Genomic DNA, 20,671 nt, shown 5'->3' on the forward strand with positions numbered 1-20,671 from the left:
TTCTTAAACAGCGCTGGTTTGCCATTGTGTTTGCGGGCTCAACAGAAATGACTGTGCTGTTTATTGAGTGTAAACACAAATACAGGGACACTGGATTGTTTTAAAGCCACGATTCGTCAGCAGATCACTTGTACGTCAGCTTATAAACAAACCAGTCGATCGACATGAAGGATCAGCTCAATATTAAGTGCAATATTAATAAATAAGGGTGTCACGATCTTCCAAATCCCAATTCGATTCGATTTTCGATTATGAATAGTTAATTAATTAATGACCAATTAATTATTTGTAGCCTACCGTTTAAACTACCTGACCTGCATGGTCTTTGTTTTACCCATAAACAAATCATACAGTAAATGAATAAAGGCAAGATACACACATAATTACCACCTGTCAATCACTTTTTCTGCGGGACTCGTGAATAGGCAGTGATCTGTGTCGTTATAATGGCGTCGGTAAAAAATAATGGCGTCGGTGTTGTCTATCGGACGAACCCTAATACGTACATAGCAGAGCTTGTGTTTTTTTTGTCGACAACACGAACGTTGTCAACATAACTCACTGGAAATCCAAAATGCTTACACACCGGCGACTTCATTGAAAGAGGAGAGGGTTTAAGCTTTGTCGACGGGTCTCCTATATCTGCAGTTCAACAAGCACGTTAACAAGCCTGTTTTTTTCCCGCTTGGCAAGACAAGCTGACGTGACATGGGGGCGTGGCAGCATCGACGATTCTTTTTTTTTGATTCGATAATCGAAATTGAGCATAAATTTCGATCGATTTCGATTAAAAATCGAAATGGTGACACCCCTATTAATAAAGATAACCCGACTTCATTTAGTAATTTATACTTAATCTGGCACTTCCCAGACTCCACTAACCTTGCTGTTGAAGCTTATACTCGGTTGAATATGTCTTCCCAATGATATTCCACACAGGCCTCAAGCACCCAAATAGTCCCTCAAGAAACCCTCCGCTGCCCGTCCCGGCTCTGTGAAAGTGCAGTTTGATGTCATCATGTGGATGATGGTGTGTGTCGTCTCCACTATGCTCCATGGGACAGCCGTTCTCCTCGTTTTTCTCCTCTCCGCCACTTCCGCATCCACCCTGACCGCAAGATCCAGGTGTTTCAGCATCCTCCTGCTCCTGTAGCTGTAAAACGCTGTTTTCGAAGTGTCCTTGTTCGCGTGTTGAGTCCTCGCTAAGTGCTGTGCATGGAGGACTGGTGCCGCCTGGCTCCTCATCTCGAACCGGCAGCTGTAAGTGATGGAGAGGCATGGGCAGCGTGGTTGGAGGAGCGAGATCTGTGATGATCTGTGGTGGTGGAGGAGGAGGAGGAGGAGCAGGAGGCAGGAGCGCTTGAGGAGAGATGTTATTGTTGGGTTTCTTTATCGAGTCTCCGACGACTGTGAGTTTGAGCTCCTCCTTCAGTTTGCCCACCAGCAGGCTGGGACAGGACGTCCAGGACAGCACCTCCGGGGAGCTTCCCATGGTGCTGTGCGTGTGCATGGGCAGACGTCCTCCTCAGCGCACCGAAATCAGCCAGCCGGCTTTATGGATGCCTTCCGATGGGGTTTATGACACGCCTGTTGGAGGAACACAGGGAGAAGGATGTTAGATATTTCCAGTGGTGGAAAGAGCACTAAAAAAAAACATTCTCAAGTGAAAGTACCATTAGTTGACCAAAAATGCTAAACGCCTCAGGCATATCTGTGAATCTGGATTAAGATCGTCAAGGGGGTCGAATCGAGATCGCGATCTTTTAACGATTAATTGTGCAGCACTACTAACGAGGATAAAAGAAGCACTTCAAATCATCAGAAAACAGCAACATACAGATGCCTTAAGTTGGTTTAGCAGTTGATTAAACAAACAAGCAAGACAAATGGACAGATAAGAATTCAACAGTGAGTAATATTAATGAGCAGAAAGTTTAAAGGGAGAGAAAGAGCGATTATTTTAGTGAATAAAATGAACTAATAAATACATATAAATAATAATAAAGCTGTCTTAAAACAATTCACCTTTTAGAACAGACTTTCACCTGCGATGTCTTAAAATGCACCCTACATGGGTAGCTCACTAGGTTTTGAAAAGGAGCCCAAAAAAATTAAAAATAAAAACTATGCAATGAATTTAAAACATAAACTAAACAATTAAACATCACAACTACTGCTTTGACTGCTAAATAAAGACTGAATAGTTGATCATTTTCATATCCAATCTCATTCTGCACACAGCAGGAGACGGATTGGAGGCATTTGCATTAATGATGATTATCTCTTTAGAGAGAGAGAGAGAGAGAGAGAGAGAGAGAGAGAGAGAGAGAGAGAGAGAGAGAGAGACTGAGAAGTTGTATTTGTGATCTGCCTCTGTTGACTGACTGTGTGTTTCTGCTGCTCTCAGATTAAAGCAGAATGAGTATTAGGAGCTCTGAGAGCAAAACATCTGGCACACACACACACACACACACACACACACACACACACAAGTCACAGAGGACGAATGGCCCATAATCCGCTGCTGTTGTTGTTGCGCAAGACCTCACAAAACCAAAATGATTTAGTCTGCATTGGTGTCTGAGCTAGAGGTCAGCAACCTTTATGATCTGACCATCACTGCATATAAAACACACTCCATATCCAGAGCAGCATTCACAAGTGTGTTTACACATGTTAGAATAACTGAGGAGATAAAAACTAAGTCACATGCTGTGTGCTATACTGTAGCTGAAGCTAAAGGCAAAACAGTTAAGAGAGCTCTTAAAAAGTCAGTTTCTCTTCGTTTAACAGATTGGATTCGGGTAAATGTTAAAAACCATTTCAATATGTTACGATCTGATAACTTTTCTTAAATAAATAAACACATTATAAAATGACAACTGGGGTCCGTTCTTGGTACCTCCCTTAAATGATCTCAGATGATTCGGCTGATCCTGGATCAAGTGATCTCAGGCCAGTTTGGTTCTTCAAACAAGTTTGTGGATCCGATTAAAATGTCTGGATGAACTGATCTGAGATCTTAGCTGCGCTGATGGTCGTGGGGAGTGGAGAACATGTGTCTAATTCCAGCGACGCTCCTGGGACAGACGAGTCTTCGATGAGGCCATCTTCCAGCCTCCACCGCGGTGACTGAAGCTCTGCACAAGACTTTTGGTCAGCGGAGAAATTAAAATGGTCGTGCCCAGCTGAGTCTGGTTCTCTCAAGTTTTTTTTTCTTCACTCTCCCATCAGGTGAAGTTTTTTTTTGCCTCTCCGCTGTCGCCACTGGCTCGCATTGTTCAGGATTGGTAGAGCTACGCATCGATGAATTTGCTCTTCAGTGTTTGAACTCTCAGTAATGATTAAATCACACTGAACTGAGCTAAACTGAACTGAACTTAAACACTAAAAACTAAACTGCACTGTTCCAGTTACTATGACCATCTATGTGAAGCTGCTTTGACACAATCTACATTGTAAAAGCGCTATACAAATAAAGCTGAATTTAATTGAATTGAATTGTTGTGAAGGACAGATCCCCGAAATCATGATCAGCAATGCAGTGATTGGCTGACGACACATCAGCGTAATGACATCATCTGCTTAATATTCAATTATCCATGTGAGCAACATTCAATTCAATTCATAAGTTTGTTAAATATGATACGCAATAATTTTCCACATTTGTTGTGAGCTGCAGGCTTTACACTTTCATGTGTCAAGAGTTTTTAGCAATTTATTTAGTTTTACAGTAAGAGCAGATTTTTTTTTATTATAGTAGTCATAGTAGTATTATAGCATATATATTTACATTAAATGTCGCCTATCCTGTTGTTGTCTATTGGAAGGAATGCGTCAATAGAGCCGCCATTTTAGTACAGGGTAGCGCTCCTTTGAGGTACAGTGGAGGACTGTGGCCACCCAGAGCCAGTTGTTGTTGGAGACCCCCAAAACCTAAATATAACCTTTATAATGCATAATAGGGGCTCTTTATGCCATTAAAACAAAGTTAAATGTGTACACACTGTGACTGCCGGTTTCTGTATTGATTCCCAGCATGCAGCATGAATAAATCACTCATATTATGTTTCATTATTAGCTGTATGTTTATGCACTGGTGTTTTTTTGAATTTGATCTTCTCATTTCCAAACCAGGTAAGGGTAAGGGCAGGTAAGGGTAAAAGATGACTGACAAGCACAGAAAATCAGAGAATAAATGTAGATGTTATTGTAAAGCAGCCGAGCAGGGTTTGAATTTGGACCAATGAAATTTCACCATGGGCGGGGCTTCGAGGAGTGACACTGAAGATATGCAAAGTGTGCAAAAGGAAGCGGATGAAAACACACTGTATGCTGCACTCGTGGTGAAAACAAACAGACGGACAAAAGAGAGCGGACAAGAGGATTGTGGGTAACACACATACTCATACACCTCTGACAGCTGCTCTATTCTCATCCACTATTGATTATTGTGACCAAACAAACAGACTGTTGCTGTTGGTAACCAAAGCAAAACCCAAACAAAAGCCAGGAGTAACATGTGACCTGCGGGAAGAACAGCTCCTGTTATTTCACCAGAAACCAGAGAATTTTTATACAAAATATTAGATATATGAAATATAGCACATCTTTATGAATGCAGGAAAATTGAAAATGCAAACAAAATAAGGGATAAATTAATATAAAAAATGAAATCAACTAAAAGATTGTCTCTTTATTGCAATGTCCTTGATGGAGCTTTGCAAAATTGGACAAAGTTTGAGTAGTTCAATCCATGTACAAAAAATAAATATGAGAATATTAGAGGTGATCATGCCATAAAATAGGGCCCGAACCTGACAGAATTCAACCCGAGCCCGACAAGTACATTTTAAATTGACAGAACCAATTTAATTATCGATTTGACAGGGACGTTGTGTGTCACAGTGAAAATGAAAATTCAATCATTTCATTTCATTTGAAATTGTGGCAGATATTTTGCGAACTGTGTTTTATAATGAAATTGTTGATCTGATTTTCATTTTAATTTAATTTATTCAAAATTGGCAGGATTTACCTTCCATATTGATTGTCTTTCACACAAACAGATCACTCTAAAAACCCTCCATGCAAGACGTGCCTTATTCAACAAACTGCATTGTGAACATTTCTGAAAGAAACCTTGCATCGCAGAGTAAGCGCAGAAAGCTGCCATGAAGCAGAGCAGAGCTGGGAGGGAGTGAGAGGTGGAGGTGCATTATGAGGACAGAAGAGGTCAAGCCCCCTTCATGACCCGACCTGAGCTTCTCCACTGATCAGAACCAAAGATCTGGACTAACCAGAAACTGGAGAAACATGTTCACCGCAAATCAGCTCAGCGCATCCAATCACTCCTGCTCTTCTTACATCCGCAACATTAGAATTTCTACAGCTCAACTCTCCTGAGCTACACTTTAGAGTGAGGTTCCATTAGTTCACGCATTTACTATCATGAACATTACAGTTATTACAGCATTTGTTCATCCTGGTTAACATTTAAGAAAAAAAAAAGGTCCTTCGTTGTTAGCTCACAGCGCACTGACTAATGTTAACACGCACTCTGGATTTTACTAATGCATTAGTAAATGTTGAACTATGATTAATAAAGGCTGTATATTAGGGCTGTGCAATTAATCGAAAAACCGGTTTCGATTTCGATTACGGCTCATAACGATTATGAAAAACCATTAATCGAGATAAACGATTATTCCATCATATACCGCCTCCTTTCCAGTTCCACGTGAAAGTGACTGAAAGATGTGCTGTGATGTAACTTTTGCAGCATGGGATGCGCATCATTCATATTTTTAAAAGCGCGAAAGGGCACGTACTGTTGTGTGTGTGCGCGCTGCGCTTAGCCTCGGACAGGTATTGTGTGTGTGTTGTTGTGCGTGCGGTCCGGGCTTAGCCTCAGACAGCAGAGCACACGCACATCTAACGCCATCTTAATGCGAGCGCTTTAATGGTCAACTACATGCACGGTGTTTAGTGATTATTCATATTAATCAATAAAAGTTGAGAATCAAAAGACACGTGAAAGAGAAACCATATCAGAGCCGCACTGTTCTTAAAGTGACAGCGTGCGGTATTCCTGCTGCTGTTTTTATTATTAATCAAACAACAAAAGGACAAAATCCACTCACTGCTCTTGACTGAAGGACTTTTTTTCTTACAGTGAAGATGCTTAAAACACAGTTTAAACAGATTTAATAGCTTATTTCTAATAACTTTTATCTTTGCTATGATGACAGCACATTATATTTTATAAGATATTTTTCAAGATACTAGTATTCAGCTTAAAGTGACATTTAAGGCTTAACTAGAGTAAATAGGCAAGTCATTATGTAACAGTAGATTCTTCTGCAGACAATCAAAAATACATATATTGCTTAAGGGGGCTAATAATACTGAGTTATTAAAATAGCAAGGCTCGAAATTGCGACCATTTTGGTCGCATATGCGCCCGAAAATTAATCTATGCGACCTCATAATATATTTGGGCGCATTAGTGCGACTGCAGATAATGGTTGTAAAAACTTGCTGAATCGCTCTTCCCTGCCGCTATATTGGTTCATATTAGCTGTCATTCACTCAAGGTATTCCGCTGTCAGATGACAGGGAAGGAGCTTTTATGACCACGGGAAATGCAAACGGTTGAAGAGTAAAAACTTAAAGCACACAGGTTTGCAAACCCCACCTAAAGTTGAGGCGCAGATGAAAGCGATCATGACACGTCACGTGGTGAATAATGATCCGCCAGCTGAGATCAATCGAGTACGCGCTTCTTGGAGAAGGTGCCCGAATCTCCATGCGTTGCATTCACTGTGTGTTCAGCGCAAATGTCCGCTAAAAGTCAAATCTAGTACTGTTCATATCATCGCCCAAAGAAGCTCGCCTTTACCAAGTTTACACTGAAACTGCGGCTCATAACAAAGACCGGTATTGCACCGATGGTTAGCGCAAGAATCCTGCTCTGCCTGCTCATAAATTGGGTCGGCTGACTCGCCAGCTTTTCCACTAACACAGAAAAATGAAGATCAGCTCAGACTGAACCTATAAATTGACACAAACTGAAACCAAAACTTTTAAAGAGTGATAGAAGTGAGACTTTACTTACTTTCTTTTGTATATTATTTTTTGAGGTGTATTTTATTTTTATATTTATTTACTGATGACTGTTTTGCAGCTTTCATCATTGAATTGAATGATTTATTATAATCTTTTGTTTGTTTTGTTGCAGAAATATTATTTATTAAATTGACATGCATATAAAAACAGCTGTACAAAATAAATATTTCTTACTGCAATGCTTCATTTTTGTTTGATGTAAACTATACAATTATTTTTTATAAAGTAACAGACTTTTTATAGCAGATAACCTACATTCATGCACATTCAAGGCAGTATCATAATGAGAAATGGAATTCATTGTTACTATTATTGTCATTTTTTATCATCATTAATATTCTATGGCCTAATTATAAGACATTCATTTTGGAATTATTGCACACAAATATCGATGTCTTCGCAGCATTAGTTAGATAGTTGTTTCTGGTTTATTGTCAGTCCTATTAATGTTGTTTTAAAATACAATAAATCCATTAAAAAACAATTTGCAGCGGTGCTCATTTATTTTTGGTGGGTGCTCCTAAATTTTTTCTGGTGCTCCTAAAATTTTTGTGGTGCTCCTAAATATTTGAAGTTGGGAGCACCGGTGCTACCAAGTAAAAAAGTTAATTTCGAGCCCTGAATAGGTTTCAAAATATTTAAACCTGATTTTTTTTTTAGCTGAAATAAAAAATAAGCCTTTCTCCAGAAGAAAAAATATTATAGGAAATACTGTAAAAAAATTGCTCTGTTAAACATAATTTGGGAAATATTTGTATATAGAAATAAATTCTCAGAAGGGCGAATAATTTTGACTTCAACTGATAATTGTTTTGAATAATCGTGATTACAATTATGACCAAAATAATCGTGTTTATGATTTTTCCCATAATCGAGCAGCCCTACTGTATATTGCTCATTATTAGTTCATGTTAGTAAGTAAAGCAAGTAAATACTACAAACTAACATTAATGAAACCTCGTATAGTCATTACTATTTAGCGGTGATGCTCTGATCGATTGGCCGGAGATGGGTATAGGCCGATAATCACATTTAGGGCGCACTCACACTATGTACAGTTGCCTTGAACTGGGCCAAAGCACGCTTGTCCCCCCTCCCGTCTCCCTCGATGGGCCGCACTTACATTACATTCATAAAAACTAGCAGAATATCTGACTTCAGCATTGTTTTTCAAGAATGTTTACGGAGCATGATTCTGAAATATCTGCAAACATATGATGCTTTAGAAGAGTCCAAAACGTCCCGGTAGGAGAAGGGCAGTTTTCTGCTGAGAGTGTAGTGAAGTGTGTATGTGTATGTGTGTGTGTGTGTGTGTGTGGTATTTGGGGTATTTATGAGCAGTAAGTGATCGGGTGAGAGGGTGTGATAGAGCTGCAGCAGCACTGCATCAATAATGCAGAACACACACATCTCACAGAACACTGCCGAGAGTGCAGGAAACCAGAGTGTGTGTGTGTGTGTGTGTGTGTGTGTGTGTAATTCCACTCCAACTCAGAGTTACAGTCTGGAGAGGGGAAAAAAACAACAGTCCGGCCAAAACCCACACACACATGTTGGGTTTTGATGTTTTCTGAGGTCTTGCCATAGACATGTCTGCTGTACAGATATTTTGTCCTCCTGCCTCAGCTGTACACCCTCACAGGATACACTCTTGCACTTTTACACAATCCCAGAAGCCCAAGAATTACTGCTAATCCAATACATTTTGTCCCCACATTGTTATGAATACCAGGACCACACATACTTATATACACACACAGAGCAGAGAAACACAAATGCAGACACGCATACGTTCATACACACATCCCATTATCGCACAAACACACTGAGAAGTACACACACACACACTCAGAGAGACACACAAACAGATACACAGACAGACACACAGACACAGACACAGACACAGACTAGCGCAAGCACACACACACACACACACACACACACACACACACACACACACACACACACACACACACACACAGAGAGACAGACAGACAGACAGACAGACACACACGCACGCACGCACAAACGTGCGCACACACACACACACACGCGCGCGCACACACACAGACTTGTTTACACAAACACAGACACGCACACACCAACCGTACATGCGCGCACACACAAACGCACGCAGACTTGCTCACACAAATGTGCAAAAACCAACCGCACACGTGCACACAAATGCACACACACACACACACACACGCACACAGACTTGCTCACACACCGACGGCACGCGCGCACACACAAATGTGCGCACACTAATGTAGACACACACATGTACAAACAGACGTACACGCACACACACAGACGCACGTGTCCATACATACTCATGTGCACGCACGCAAGCACACATGCACTCACAGACAGACATGTGCGCACACACAAAGACACACACACACGTGCATACTCATTCACACACACACAAAACCCACTGAGACGTGCGCGCACAGACACACACACACACACACACACACACTCAAAACCAACGCGCACACACACCAACAGACACTCAAACCAACTGACACACAAAACAAACACACACACACAGAAACACTCAAATAGACACACGCATTCAAACAAACAAACACACACACATGCAAACAAACTCAAACAAACACACAAACTCAACCACAGACACACACACACTACTGCACAGAAACATACGCTCAAACAAACAGACACTCACTCAAACAAGCAGACACACACTCGCACATGCACACACACACACACACACACACTGACTTACACACAGACAGACACACACAGGCAAGAACAAAGACACACAGTCTCTTTCTGTCCCTTTCTCTCTCTCTCTCACACACACACACACACACACACACACACACACACACACACACACACACACACACACACACACACACACACACACACACACGTTCAGAGTACAGTCTGGTTGTGTGTTGTCAGTCATGAACACAATCATCTGAACGCCGTCAATTATTGATGGGTTTGTGTGTCAGAGCTGCTATAAATAATATCTGGCCTTATCAATGCACTTCCTGTCCAGCCGGATCACTAACACACCTAATGAGATTAACACTCATCAAAAGAGTGTGTTTCAACGAGAGCATGTTCTCCCAACTTACAACAGCTTTAGATTTCAGACGAGAAACAAAAGAGACACAAAGAGTGAGAGAGAGAGAGAGAGAGAGAGAGAGAGAGAGAGAGAGAGAGACAGAGAGAGAGAGAGAGAGAGAGAGAGAGAGAGGAAGAAGAGAGATTTATCAAGAGCTTTAATCCACTTCAATCCCGTGATGATTCTGGAGCTCCAGCAGAGACGAGCATCAAGGAACCGGTTCAATCCAAAACACATCATTCAGATCACATGATCAAATGCTTGTCCAATCACAGGCCCAGAAGGAGGAATGCTCCTCCCCCAATACAACAACACAAACGGTAACATAAATAAATCATTCAATATTTTAATAACCATATCAATATATAAAGCATTATTAAATCATTATAATTATAATTATTATTATTATCTATTTTACACAGTAATTGTGTAAAAAAACAAAATATGTATGTACAATCATATTAAAAACTATGGAATATAAAACATTAATTTATTAATTTTCCTTTGGCTCAGTCCCTTTATTTATCAGGGGTCGCCACAGTGGAATTAACCACCAACTATTCCAGCATATGTTTTACACAGCGAATGCCCTTCCAGCCGCAACCCAGTACTGGGAAACACATGAGAAGAACATGCAAACTCCACACAGAAATGTCAATTGACCCAGCCTGAACTCGAACCAGTGACCTGAGAGTTGCAGAGAGCTAGCTGCCGATAACCTTTATCAAGTTGATTTAAAAAGCACTTCCTGTAAATAGTTGTGTTTCTTTCAGTTGAATAAAAGACGCTTGTATTTCATCATTGAGGATTCTAAGAAGATAGTATAAAAATCTCCTCGTTTTTTTATGAATCCAATGTCTCGTCTCACGGATAAAGTCTCATCCCAACCTAACCAAACAGTAATCTCAACAATACTAAATTCCTGTAATCCCCACATTTACTGCACTAATAAGAGAAGGCTCCTCAGCAGGACTGGAAGAAAATAGTGGATCACTCAAACACAGAATCAAACTCGGACACACACAGAGAGAGAGACAGACAGACAGATGAGTGGTGTGTAGAATTGTAACAATATACCGGTATGACGGTCTACCACGATTTGAACGTGCACGATTATCATACCATGAACAATTGCATATCAACGGTTTTAACCCTTAAAGACAGAGACAGCTGCCCGCGGCTAAAAATAAGTATTGCTCTTAAATGTTTAATAACTTTTGATCCGCTGATCCGATTCATACAATTCAAAGATTGGCATAAAGAAGAGAATCTCAGCTTTCCAGTGCTGTATCACATAACATTCGCTGACTTTCAGAGGCTCCAGAATCAGTGCGGTTACGTCATCAACATTTGACAACGCTGATTTGACAAAGAAACGCTCGTCACTGTGTCTCCGGACAAATCAGACATGATACATTGATGCATTGTCCCTCCTCCATGCCCAGATTGGTTCAAACTCGCTATATCACAACCAATAAGCATAGGTTTCGCTTTTGTTTGTGGACCAACACTGAGCTTTTTGAACAACACGGAATGAGAGATAGGCATACATTTATGCGCGGCTAAATAAAACGCAAAAAAAAAAAAAGTTTTGCATGAAATAATTCTCATACTAAGTACTTTTGCATGCACAGCAGCACAGAAACATGACAAAACAGTGACACAGCAAAGACGAACTGCTGCTCTTGCTGTTTTCAAAAGACGCAAATGAAGGTGCAGCTGTTTGTCTGCATTGCAGACAACCACATCCAAATCCATATCCACAGACAACCATATCCATGCTGGCACATAAAACCTAAGGATGTTCCATATTGAATCTAGTTTCGTTATGTAACTATTTATAGTATAGTAAATATTTATATCTATTTTTTACTGAGGATTTGCACCATGTTTATTTGGACTTTATTTGGACTTTGACACATTATTGATTATTTTCTTATTTTTATTTGTTCATTGTAAGTGGTGTTGTTTATAGTAACTGAAAATATATTATTTGGAAAAAGTCAAATTTGCTTCACTGTTCTATTATTTTGTAACATTTGTAACATACCGTATACCGCAAAACCGTCAAACCGTGGTATTGTTTTAGACGATTATCATACCGTGAAAAATTCATACCGTTACAACCCTAGTGGTGTGCGGGAGTCAGGGCAGCTGGTGGGGCTGCAGGATCAGGTTCCTGTCGATGGTCCACAGACACACCCAAACACACCCCACATCTGACACCGGCACATAATCCCACTGACACAAGATGATCAGCAATCTGCCTGCACACACACGCGCACGCACGCACTTTATTCTTATGGAAATCACACATCCTAATACACAAGTGTGCATGTGTAAGAATGTGTAAGAGTGAGTGAGTGTGTGTGTGTCTGTGTGTGAGAGAGATTGTATAATTCTGTGTAGATGTGTGAGAATTTCAGTTTGTGAATGTGTGCATGTGTGTCTATGTAAGTAACTGCAACAGTGTGCATGAGTGTGTGTGAGTAAATGTATGTCTGTTTACATGTGTGAGTGAGTGAGTTTGTGTCTTTGTATGCTAGTGTGTAGGTAAATGTGAGAGTGTGTGTACATGTGCGATTAAGTATGTGTGAGTGTGTGTGTGTGTATCTGTGAATGCGTCTTTGTACATGTGTGCAGTTGAGTGTGAGTGAGTGTGTGTGTACATGAAGGTGCAAGAGTGCATGAATGTGTGTATGCATATGTGACTGTGTACATGTGAGAAATCAAGTGTGTGTGTGCGCGCGTTTGTCTGTGTGCAAGTGTGTGTATGTGAATGTCTGTGTACATGTGTGCAGTTGAGTGTGTGTGAATGGGTGTGCGTGTGCGAATGTCTTTGTATGCGAGTAAGCAAGAGTGTGCATGTGTGTGTGAATGTGTACATGTGTGCGATCAAGCGTGTATGTGAGTGTGTGTACGTGTTTTTGTGACACAAATCTGTATAATGACTTAGGTATGACACAGGTTTTACAAAAAGGAGGTAAAAAATGAGGACATTGGTGACGTCCTCACTTCTCAAAATGCTAATACATCACACAGGATGAGTTTAATCAGAGAGTAAAGCTGCACACAGTCTCCTGTGATGGTTGGGTTTATGGGTGGGGTGGGGGCAATACAATATACGGTTTGGACAGTATAAAATGAATGGAAACCTATGTAAGGTACCCACTTTTCACAAAAACAAACGTGTGTGTGTGTCTCCTGGTCATCATCAAGAGGATCACAGAACAGCTGCTGCTCCACCACTAAAGAGACCGAATGAAGATCCAATCACATGCTGAGAGCTCATGACTGACAGATGTGGCGACCAATCAATCACAGCGAACAAAGCCGAGTTCAAGAGTCCAGCAGGCGGGCGGTACTCGAGCATTCAGATCCCACAGGACAAAGGTCAGCACTTCTACACTCAGCAAAATAATTGAGTTCCTCAGGCTCTAGACAATTATCAGACGATTGAAATGACAACAATCTGTCTGGAGATGGATCACGCTGCTGCGAGAGGTCAAAGAGATATCCTGTAATCTGACACCTAAATACAGTCAGTCCATGTTTTAATGCACGCTCTCATTTGCTTTGAGTTTTCGCTTGCTGAGCGATTACTGCAAGCATATGAATTTCACAATGGTTGACATGAGGTGTCAATTTTATAATGGTGGCTCAGTGGTTAGCACTGTGGCCTCACAGCAAGAAGGTTGCTGGTTCGAATCCCAGCTGGCATTTCTGTATGGAGTTTGCATGTTCTTCCTGTGTTGGTGTGGGCTTCCCCTGGGTGTTTCAGTTTCCCCCATAAGTCCAGACACATGCACTATAGGTGAATTGATAAAGTAAATTGGCCGTCACTTTAGATGATTCTTTGGTTTTTAACAAGGTAGATTTTCTTTTGCATCAAAACCAGCGAAATCCACTTGTGCTTTATTTGCAAAAACCTCTAAATTCGCCTAAGTGGTGACGTGTTTGTGACGTATGTAATACTGTTTCCGGGTCCAAGCCGCCATTCATTTGAGTGGACAAATCATTCATTTATGATCACGTTTTATTCCTATCACACATTAAAGTTAATTTTATATAAAATCATAGTGTACACAACAATCTCTGGGCTTGCTGCATAACAAATACCAAAAATGTAACAATTTATAAAAAAATTAATCACTTTCTGGCCATCGGATATTAGGCATGGACATAAATACTGCGATCGTGATTTTCGAAAGCATTAAATCGCTTTGTAAACGTTCATTATTACCATTTCATGAGTCTCCCCATTCAGTGGAATAGAGCAGTGGTTCTCAAAGTGGGGGTCGGGACCCCCCAAGGGGTCGTGGGACAATGAAAGGGGGTCGCCAAGTGATTTCCAAAAATCTATTTATTTTTATTAAACCATAAAAATTACCATATTTTATCCATAACCTAGAAAAAAAATAGTAATTTACAGTTACAATTTACTACTTTATAAAGTTACTATAGTAGCTAATAGTTACTAGTTCTATTCAATTGCGATCGCTGGGGTAATTACATTATATTAAAGACACAGCATAGCTTCAGATGCAGCAGATTGATATTATAACACACCTGGTGTTATAATATCAATCTGCTGCATCTGAAGCTATGCTTTCTGGGCCATTTACAGCACTAACATACATAAAAAAATCTATGAAGAATAGACTTTGGTCTATTGGTGTGTGTGCACCATTGCATGCAAAGTTTTTGTATTTATAACCACCTCAGAGGATATTGGGGGTCGCGAGCCACTGGCATTGTTATTTTGGGGGTCGCGAGCTGAAAAGTTTGAGAACCCCTGGAATAGAGCGCTTGGACCCGGAAGCCGCTTCGCGTGACGTCACACTTAACAAGCGGATTGGAACAACACATTGTAATTAGTTGAAAATCACTAAAGATGCATCAAAACATGAAACATATTACACAGACCACCTAAAATTAAAAAGACAAATCTGTCAAGTAAGTGGCGGTTCATTTTACTGTGATAAACCAGGGACAAAGCAGAAGGAGAATAAATGAATGAAATCTGTCAAGTGCATTAATCAATAACATTAAAATTGACATTAATCAAGGGCACCTATGGTGAAAAATCTACTTTTCAAGCTGTTTGGACAGACATGTGTGTATATATAGTGTATAGACCGTCATATTGGGGTGATATAAACACACCCAGTTTTTTTCAATTTAACAACATAAAAACGGTGGACCAATTGGAGCGGTTTTCAGAGCGACCACAACTTGACATAGGACTTTGGTTCCCCCGCCCACCAATATTGATTGACAGCTGCACATATTAACATGTCCCGGTAGTCACATGTATAATCATATCAACAAGTGAGGAAGTGCGCAAAACAACCAGGAATGAAAGAACTGTTTAAGTTCGCTAGGATAATCAATCATCATCAAATGTGATCAAGAAGAGTGAGTTTCATGTTTAAAATGTTTTAAAACAGTGCACGTGTGTAATGAACTACAGTGATTCACTTCAGCTTTACATCATCAGCATAGCTGTGTGTCAGAACAGTTATAATAGAAGACGCTTCAATCCCGGTTTGTGGACGTTAAATCAGGTTTACTTTGTACATTAACATAACAGATATCCATACAGCAGTGGAGATTAACCAGTATCCTGTCACATATGCAAAAAGAGTGTAAAGTTAAACGTGCTCTGTCTGTCTGTGTGTGTGCTGCGTTGTGCATGTGTATCTGTGTGTGCGCGCGCGCATGAACTTTGTAATGACATTGTGTGTGACTCGTCGATGCAACTGCACAACAAATACTTATTGGTAAAGTTCTTACTGTAGTATTTCTCACAAACGCTACGTGAGATCTTCTTCCTTTAAGTCTGTCTGTTGTCTGACGTAGCCAAGGGAGGAGATTAAGGCCCAATCCCAATTCTACCCCTTAGCCCTTCCCCTTACCCCTCGTTTTGCGTGTGCACGCCAAAGGGTAGGGTTGTCCCAATGTAGCTTGAAGGCGTAGGGCTCATGGGAAGGGGTGTATAGCCCTTCGAATGAAGATTTTTCAAGACCACACTTTAAACCAAGGGGTAAGAAAATTTCCCAGAATACACCTTTTACAACGGCAGTATTGCCGAACCCGAAAGTAAGGAGATACACAAAGTAGTGTTTTTTTGTCATTATTACTAATTTTTACGGCAAAAAAACACATGTATTAATATATTCATAACCGCATTCATGTTTTACCGTCATGCTTAAAAAAAAAAAAAAAAAACTCTAAATTTTGCGATCTATAATCCCAATTAATAACTCCTGTACAGCAGTCACACAACATTCTGACACTCGAATACCCTGTCAGAAATGTCTTGTGGCTGTCAAAACTTGCTGGATAAGTTGGCGGTTCATTCCGCTGTGGCGACCCCGGATTAATAAAGGGACTAAGCCGACAAGAAAATGAATGAATGAATAAAAAGTGATCATAAACGAATAATTTCTAAACTCAAATGAGTGGCAGCTTGGACCCGGAAACAGTATCACTTATGTCACCAACAAGTCACCACTTAACAAACGGATAGCATCCACGTGGGATAAAAGAACGGCATCTTAACTCGGTCTTTCGTGAAATGGAGTTGCCGTTTAATGTATAGTAAATCAGACTCATTCAAAGTAGCGTCGATGTGCAAAAAAACTTTATGAATGCATGCTACACTTCCCACTGTACAGGGTTTTCTCATATAATGCACAGAGTTTTGAGGTAAGAGATGTTTTCATTTGCCATTTACTCACAGTCAGACAGGCTCATGTAGTTCATCAAACTCTGACTTTTAAAATCGATATTGGAATAAAATAATCTCCTCATAAAGCCGGCGTATCAGCGTGCTGCTACATTGACAACATATGATTCGATTTGCACCTTCTGATTGGTTCTCGGGATATAGCGACTTTCGCTGTCAAAGGCAAGTGGCGTTTAGCGGCTTTTGCCAACAAACCGTTATTTCTGAATGCGCTGACGCTACGATTTAGATGATTAGAAGCAAATCTATTTGTTAAATATGTACTACGTGCCTTGGCAGGGGTGGCCAACCCTGTTCCTGGAGAGCCACTTTCCTACAGATTTCAGTTGCTTGCTCCCCATATCAAACACACGGACCTGAACACCACGTGATAATTACAGGCAGGTGTGTTTAATATGAAGGAATCTGCAGGAAGGTGGCTCTCCAGGAACAGGGTTGGCCACCCCTGACCTAAATGATTCAATTATTTATTTTTTTCTTCAGTTTCTCATTAAATCGTCTTACCAATAAAATGATCTCAAGTATCATTAATTAATTCATTTCTTCTCGGCTTAGTCCCTTTATTAAACTGGGGTCGCCACAGCGGAATGAACCGCCAACTTATTCAGCACGTTTTTACACAGCATATGCCATTCCAGCCTCAACAAATCTCTAGTATCATAAAACACATAAAAATTATAATAATAAAAATAATTCCTTACATTTAAATAGCACTTTTCTGGGCACTCAAAGCGCTTTACACATTAGGGGGGAATCTCCTCATCCACCACCAGTGCACAGCATCCACCTGGATGACGCGACGGCAGCCATTTTGCGCCAGACCGCACACCACACACCAGCTGATTGGTGGAGAGGAGACAGAGATGAAGCCAATTGGAATATGGGGAGGCCATGATGGACAGAGGCCAGTGGGCAAATTTGGCCGGGATGCCAGGGTTAAACCCCAACTCCTTTTGAAGGACATCCTGGATTTTTAACGACCACAGAGTGTCGGGACACGGTTTAACGTCTCATCCGAAAGACGGCGCTCACTGAGCAGTATAAAGTCCCCATCACTATACTGGGGCATTAGGACCCACACAGACCACAAGTTGGCCGCCCCCTGCTGGCCTCACTAACACCACTTCCGCCAGCAACCTAGTTGCCCCGCCCTCTTCAAGATGCTTCATTTGATGCACTTGAGCTCAACACTGGCAAAGATGCTATTGGCTGATATATGTCCCGTATTGCTACTATATGTCCCGCCCCCATCTTCATGTTTTCAGATAAAGTCAAACATGGAATAAAAATTGCACATTTCAAAGCACTTCATGAGACGAGACATTTAACCAAAGTGTAATCAAACAATGGATGAATCTTGGCTTTCAAAAGAAAAGCTTTTACCACAGTGATTGTGAATGGTGGATGGCGCTGCTGGTTTGTAGGAGTTGGAGGTGACTCATTTTAACACTGATGCAGCAGCTGCTAAAAAAAGACTGCAGAGACTGAGGAAAACACACACAATCTGACGGTGCGCATCAGTCCCACGTCACACACACCGCAGGGTCCCGATCCTCACGCTCTCAGGGGACGCGGAGCCCCGGGGGCCGCAGCACATTGCGAAAAACACACTCCACACGTCAAACGCTCACATTCACAGCAGCGTATACACACTCACAAATGCTTATTTAACCAACTACACAATGCTGTTTTTACTGTTTTAGAATAAATGATAAACAAACTGCATGCTTATGATTACCTGCACAATGTCATTTTTAATATGACATTTAAAATCTCTATTTCAAGAGTTTTGTTGCAAAACAAGATATCCATTTTGAGAAATGTTATTTATTTGACATTATTATTAAAGACATCAACAGTCAAGTTCATTCACAATTTTGTTCATAAATAGTTCATAAATTTGTCAAAAACCAAGCCAACATGCAACACATTAATCTTAACACTGTCAAACATCTTAAATTGGTAAAAAAAAAAAAACTATACATCATAAATATATGGAATAATATATGCAAAGATTGATTAATATTAATACGACTTAGAGTTAGATTTGGCCAGAATGTACACAACATAACATAACTTTTTCATTATTATTATTATTATTTTTGCAAAACGCTATATCTCCAACTTAGGCTATATTCTACTACTGTAATGTCATTTAGAAAAGCTAGGGAATCAAGGTTTTGTTTGGTATGTAAGATTAAGTTAGTTCGATAAACGGCTTGTAGCTTGCTACAGAAAGAGTTGGAGGCGGCTCCTTCACACCGCTGCTGAAAACCACACGTGTATGATCAGAGCGGGCGGAGTCGCAGTGTCACAGCTCTCCGCGACACAAGCTCACCTCGCCCTGTCATATTTAATGAATTATTTCACTGTAATAATAATAATAATAATAATAATAATAATAATATTAATAATAATAGCTTATTTATTGGTTGTTGTGAAAAAGCAAAACCGTTTATTTTTCTCCATAACAACCTGTGCCCTTTATGTTCCCTTATAATAAATCAACAACAACAAGAATTAACGTGAGGTTTTAGGCTATAAATAACAGGTGCAACTGCAAAAATAAGTCTCCAGATAGGCTACCCAATCATCCCCTTCCACTGAATTGGCTCTATCACTGTCTCTCCGCTCCACCAATAGCTGGTGTGTGGTGAGCGCACTGGCGCCGTTGTCCTGTGGCAGCCGTCGCATCATCCAAGTGGATGCTGCACACTGGTGGTGGTGTGGAGAGACCCCCCTCATGATTGTGAAGCGCTTTGGGTGTATGGCCATACACAATAAATGCGCTATATAAATACACATTACATTACATTACATTATGGATTTGGAGATAAACAGATGATATGTCGTATACGTGTGGTTAAATTTGCCGTGTGGATAGTTTTAAAATGAATAAACTGGTGATTAGGGTTTGTGGAAGCGTGGAATGTATTATCCCATACAGTTTCCCCAATCGATAGTTGTATCGGGTAGAGACAGATCAGATAGTCTTTCTTTTGAGAAAGTATGTGCATTTATATTAGAAAGACAGCAGTAGAGATAGGAAACAGTTCCTTTTCTTTGGAGCATTATATATCCATTTCACAATAGGATGGGTATGAAGATCCTTACCCCTTGGTGTCTTATAAACCTTTAGTGCTGCCCTTATTTTAAAATAGCAGGGATGGGTTTTGATGTCGTAACAAACGATTTGATCACTTTCTCGTGATGATTAATTACATTTTTAAATTTTACCACAATATATAAAAACATAAACACTAGTTTAATGCCATAGAACACATTTTTACCTGCTGTGTTTCCAAATTAATAAATTAATTTCCTCGTATTCAAATACTTTATAATAGGGATGCACCAAATATTCGGCAACCGAAATTATTCGGCCGAAAATAGTCAAAAAAGCCCTTTCGGTGTTCGGCCGAATAAGTAAAAAGGCCGAATAAATTTTGCCGAACAATGACGTTTTTAATGCCGCGATCAAAAAGTAACCCGCGTAGAGTGAGAGGCGCGCGCTTTATGCAGCAAACATGTCAGCAGTGTGGAAGAGCTTTAAAGTGTAAGAGAAAGAGGCAAAAACGGCCGTTTGCAGACACTGTTCTGCTGAATTTTCCAGAGGAACGTTCTCTCTCTTCTCGCCCCCTTTGAGCAGATAACAAGAGAGATAAGCTCATCTGTGGCAGACGTCATAC

At 40.4% G+C, this 20,671-nt stretch overlaps 1 protein-coding gene and 1 long non-coding RNA gene across 5 annotated transcripts in view; both read right to left on the reverse strand.

Moving 5' to 3' along the window:
- LOC147835447 (uncharacterized) overlaps positions 1 to 20,671 on the reverse strand; it is a 479,758-nt gene that overhangs the window by 50,061 nt on the left and 409,026 nt on the right. The gene's annotated exons all lie outside the window — the stretch shown is intronic.
- Positions 1 to 20,671, reverse strand: part of map3k13 (mitogen-activated protein kinase kinase kinase 13) — a 120,005-nt gene that overhangs the window by 39,411 nt on the left and 59,923 nt on the right. For all 4 annotated transcript variants that reach the window (XM_087268467.1, XM_087268465.1, XM_087268468.1 and 1 more), the window contains one exon: positions 883 to 1,587. In XM_087268467.1, coding sequence (XP_087124593.1) covers positions 883 to 1,510 — 628 coding nt within the window. In that variant the 5' untranslated portion in view covers positions 1,511 to 1,587. The remainder of the gene's footprint in view (positions 1 to 882; positions 1,588 to 20,671) is intronic.

Source organism: Danio rerio, chromosome 9, assembly GCF_052040795.2.
Source record: "Danio rerio strain M-AB ecotype USA chromosome 9, GRCz13ab, whole genome shotgun sequence".
NCBI classification, from domain to species: domain Eukaryota; kingdom Metazoa; phylum Chordata; class Actinopteri; order Cypriniformes; family Danionidae; genus Danio; species Danio rerio.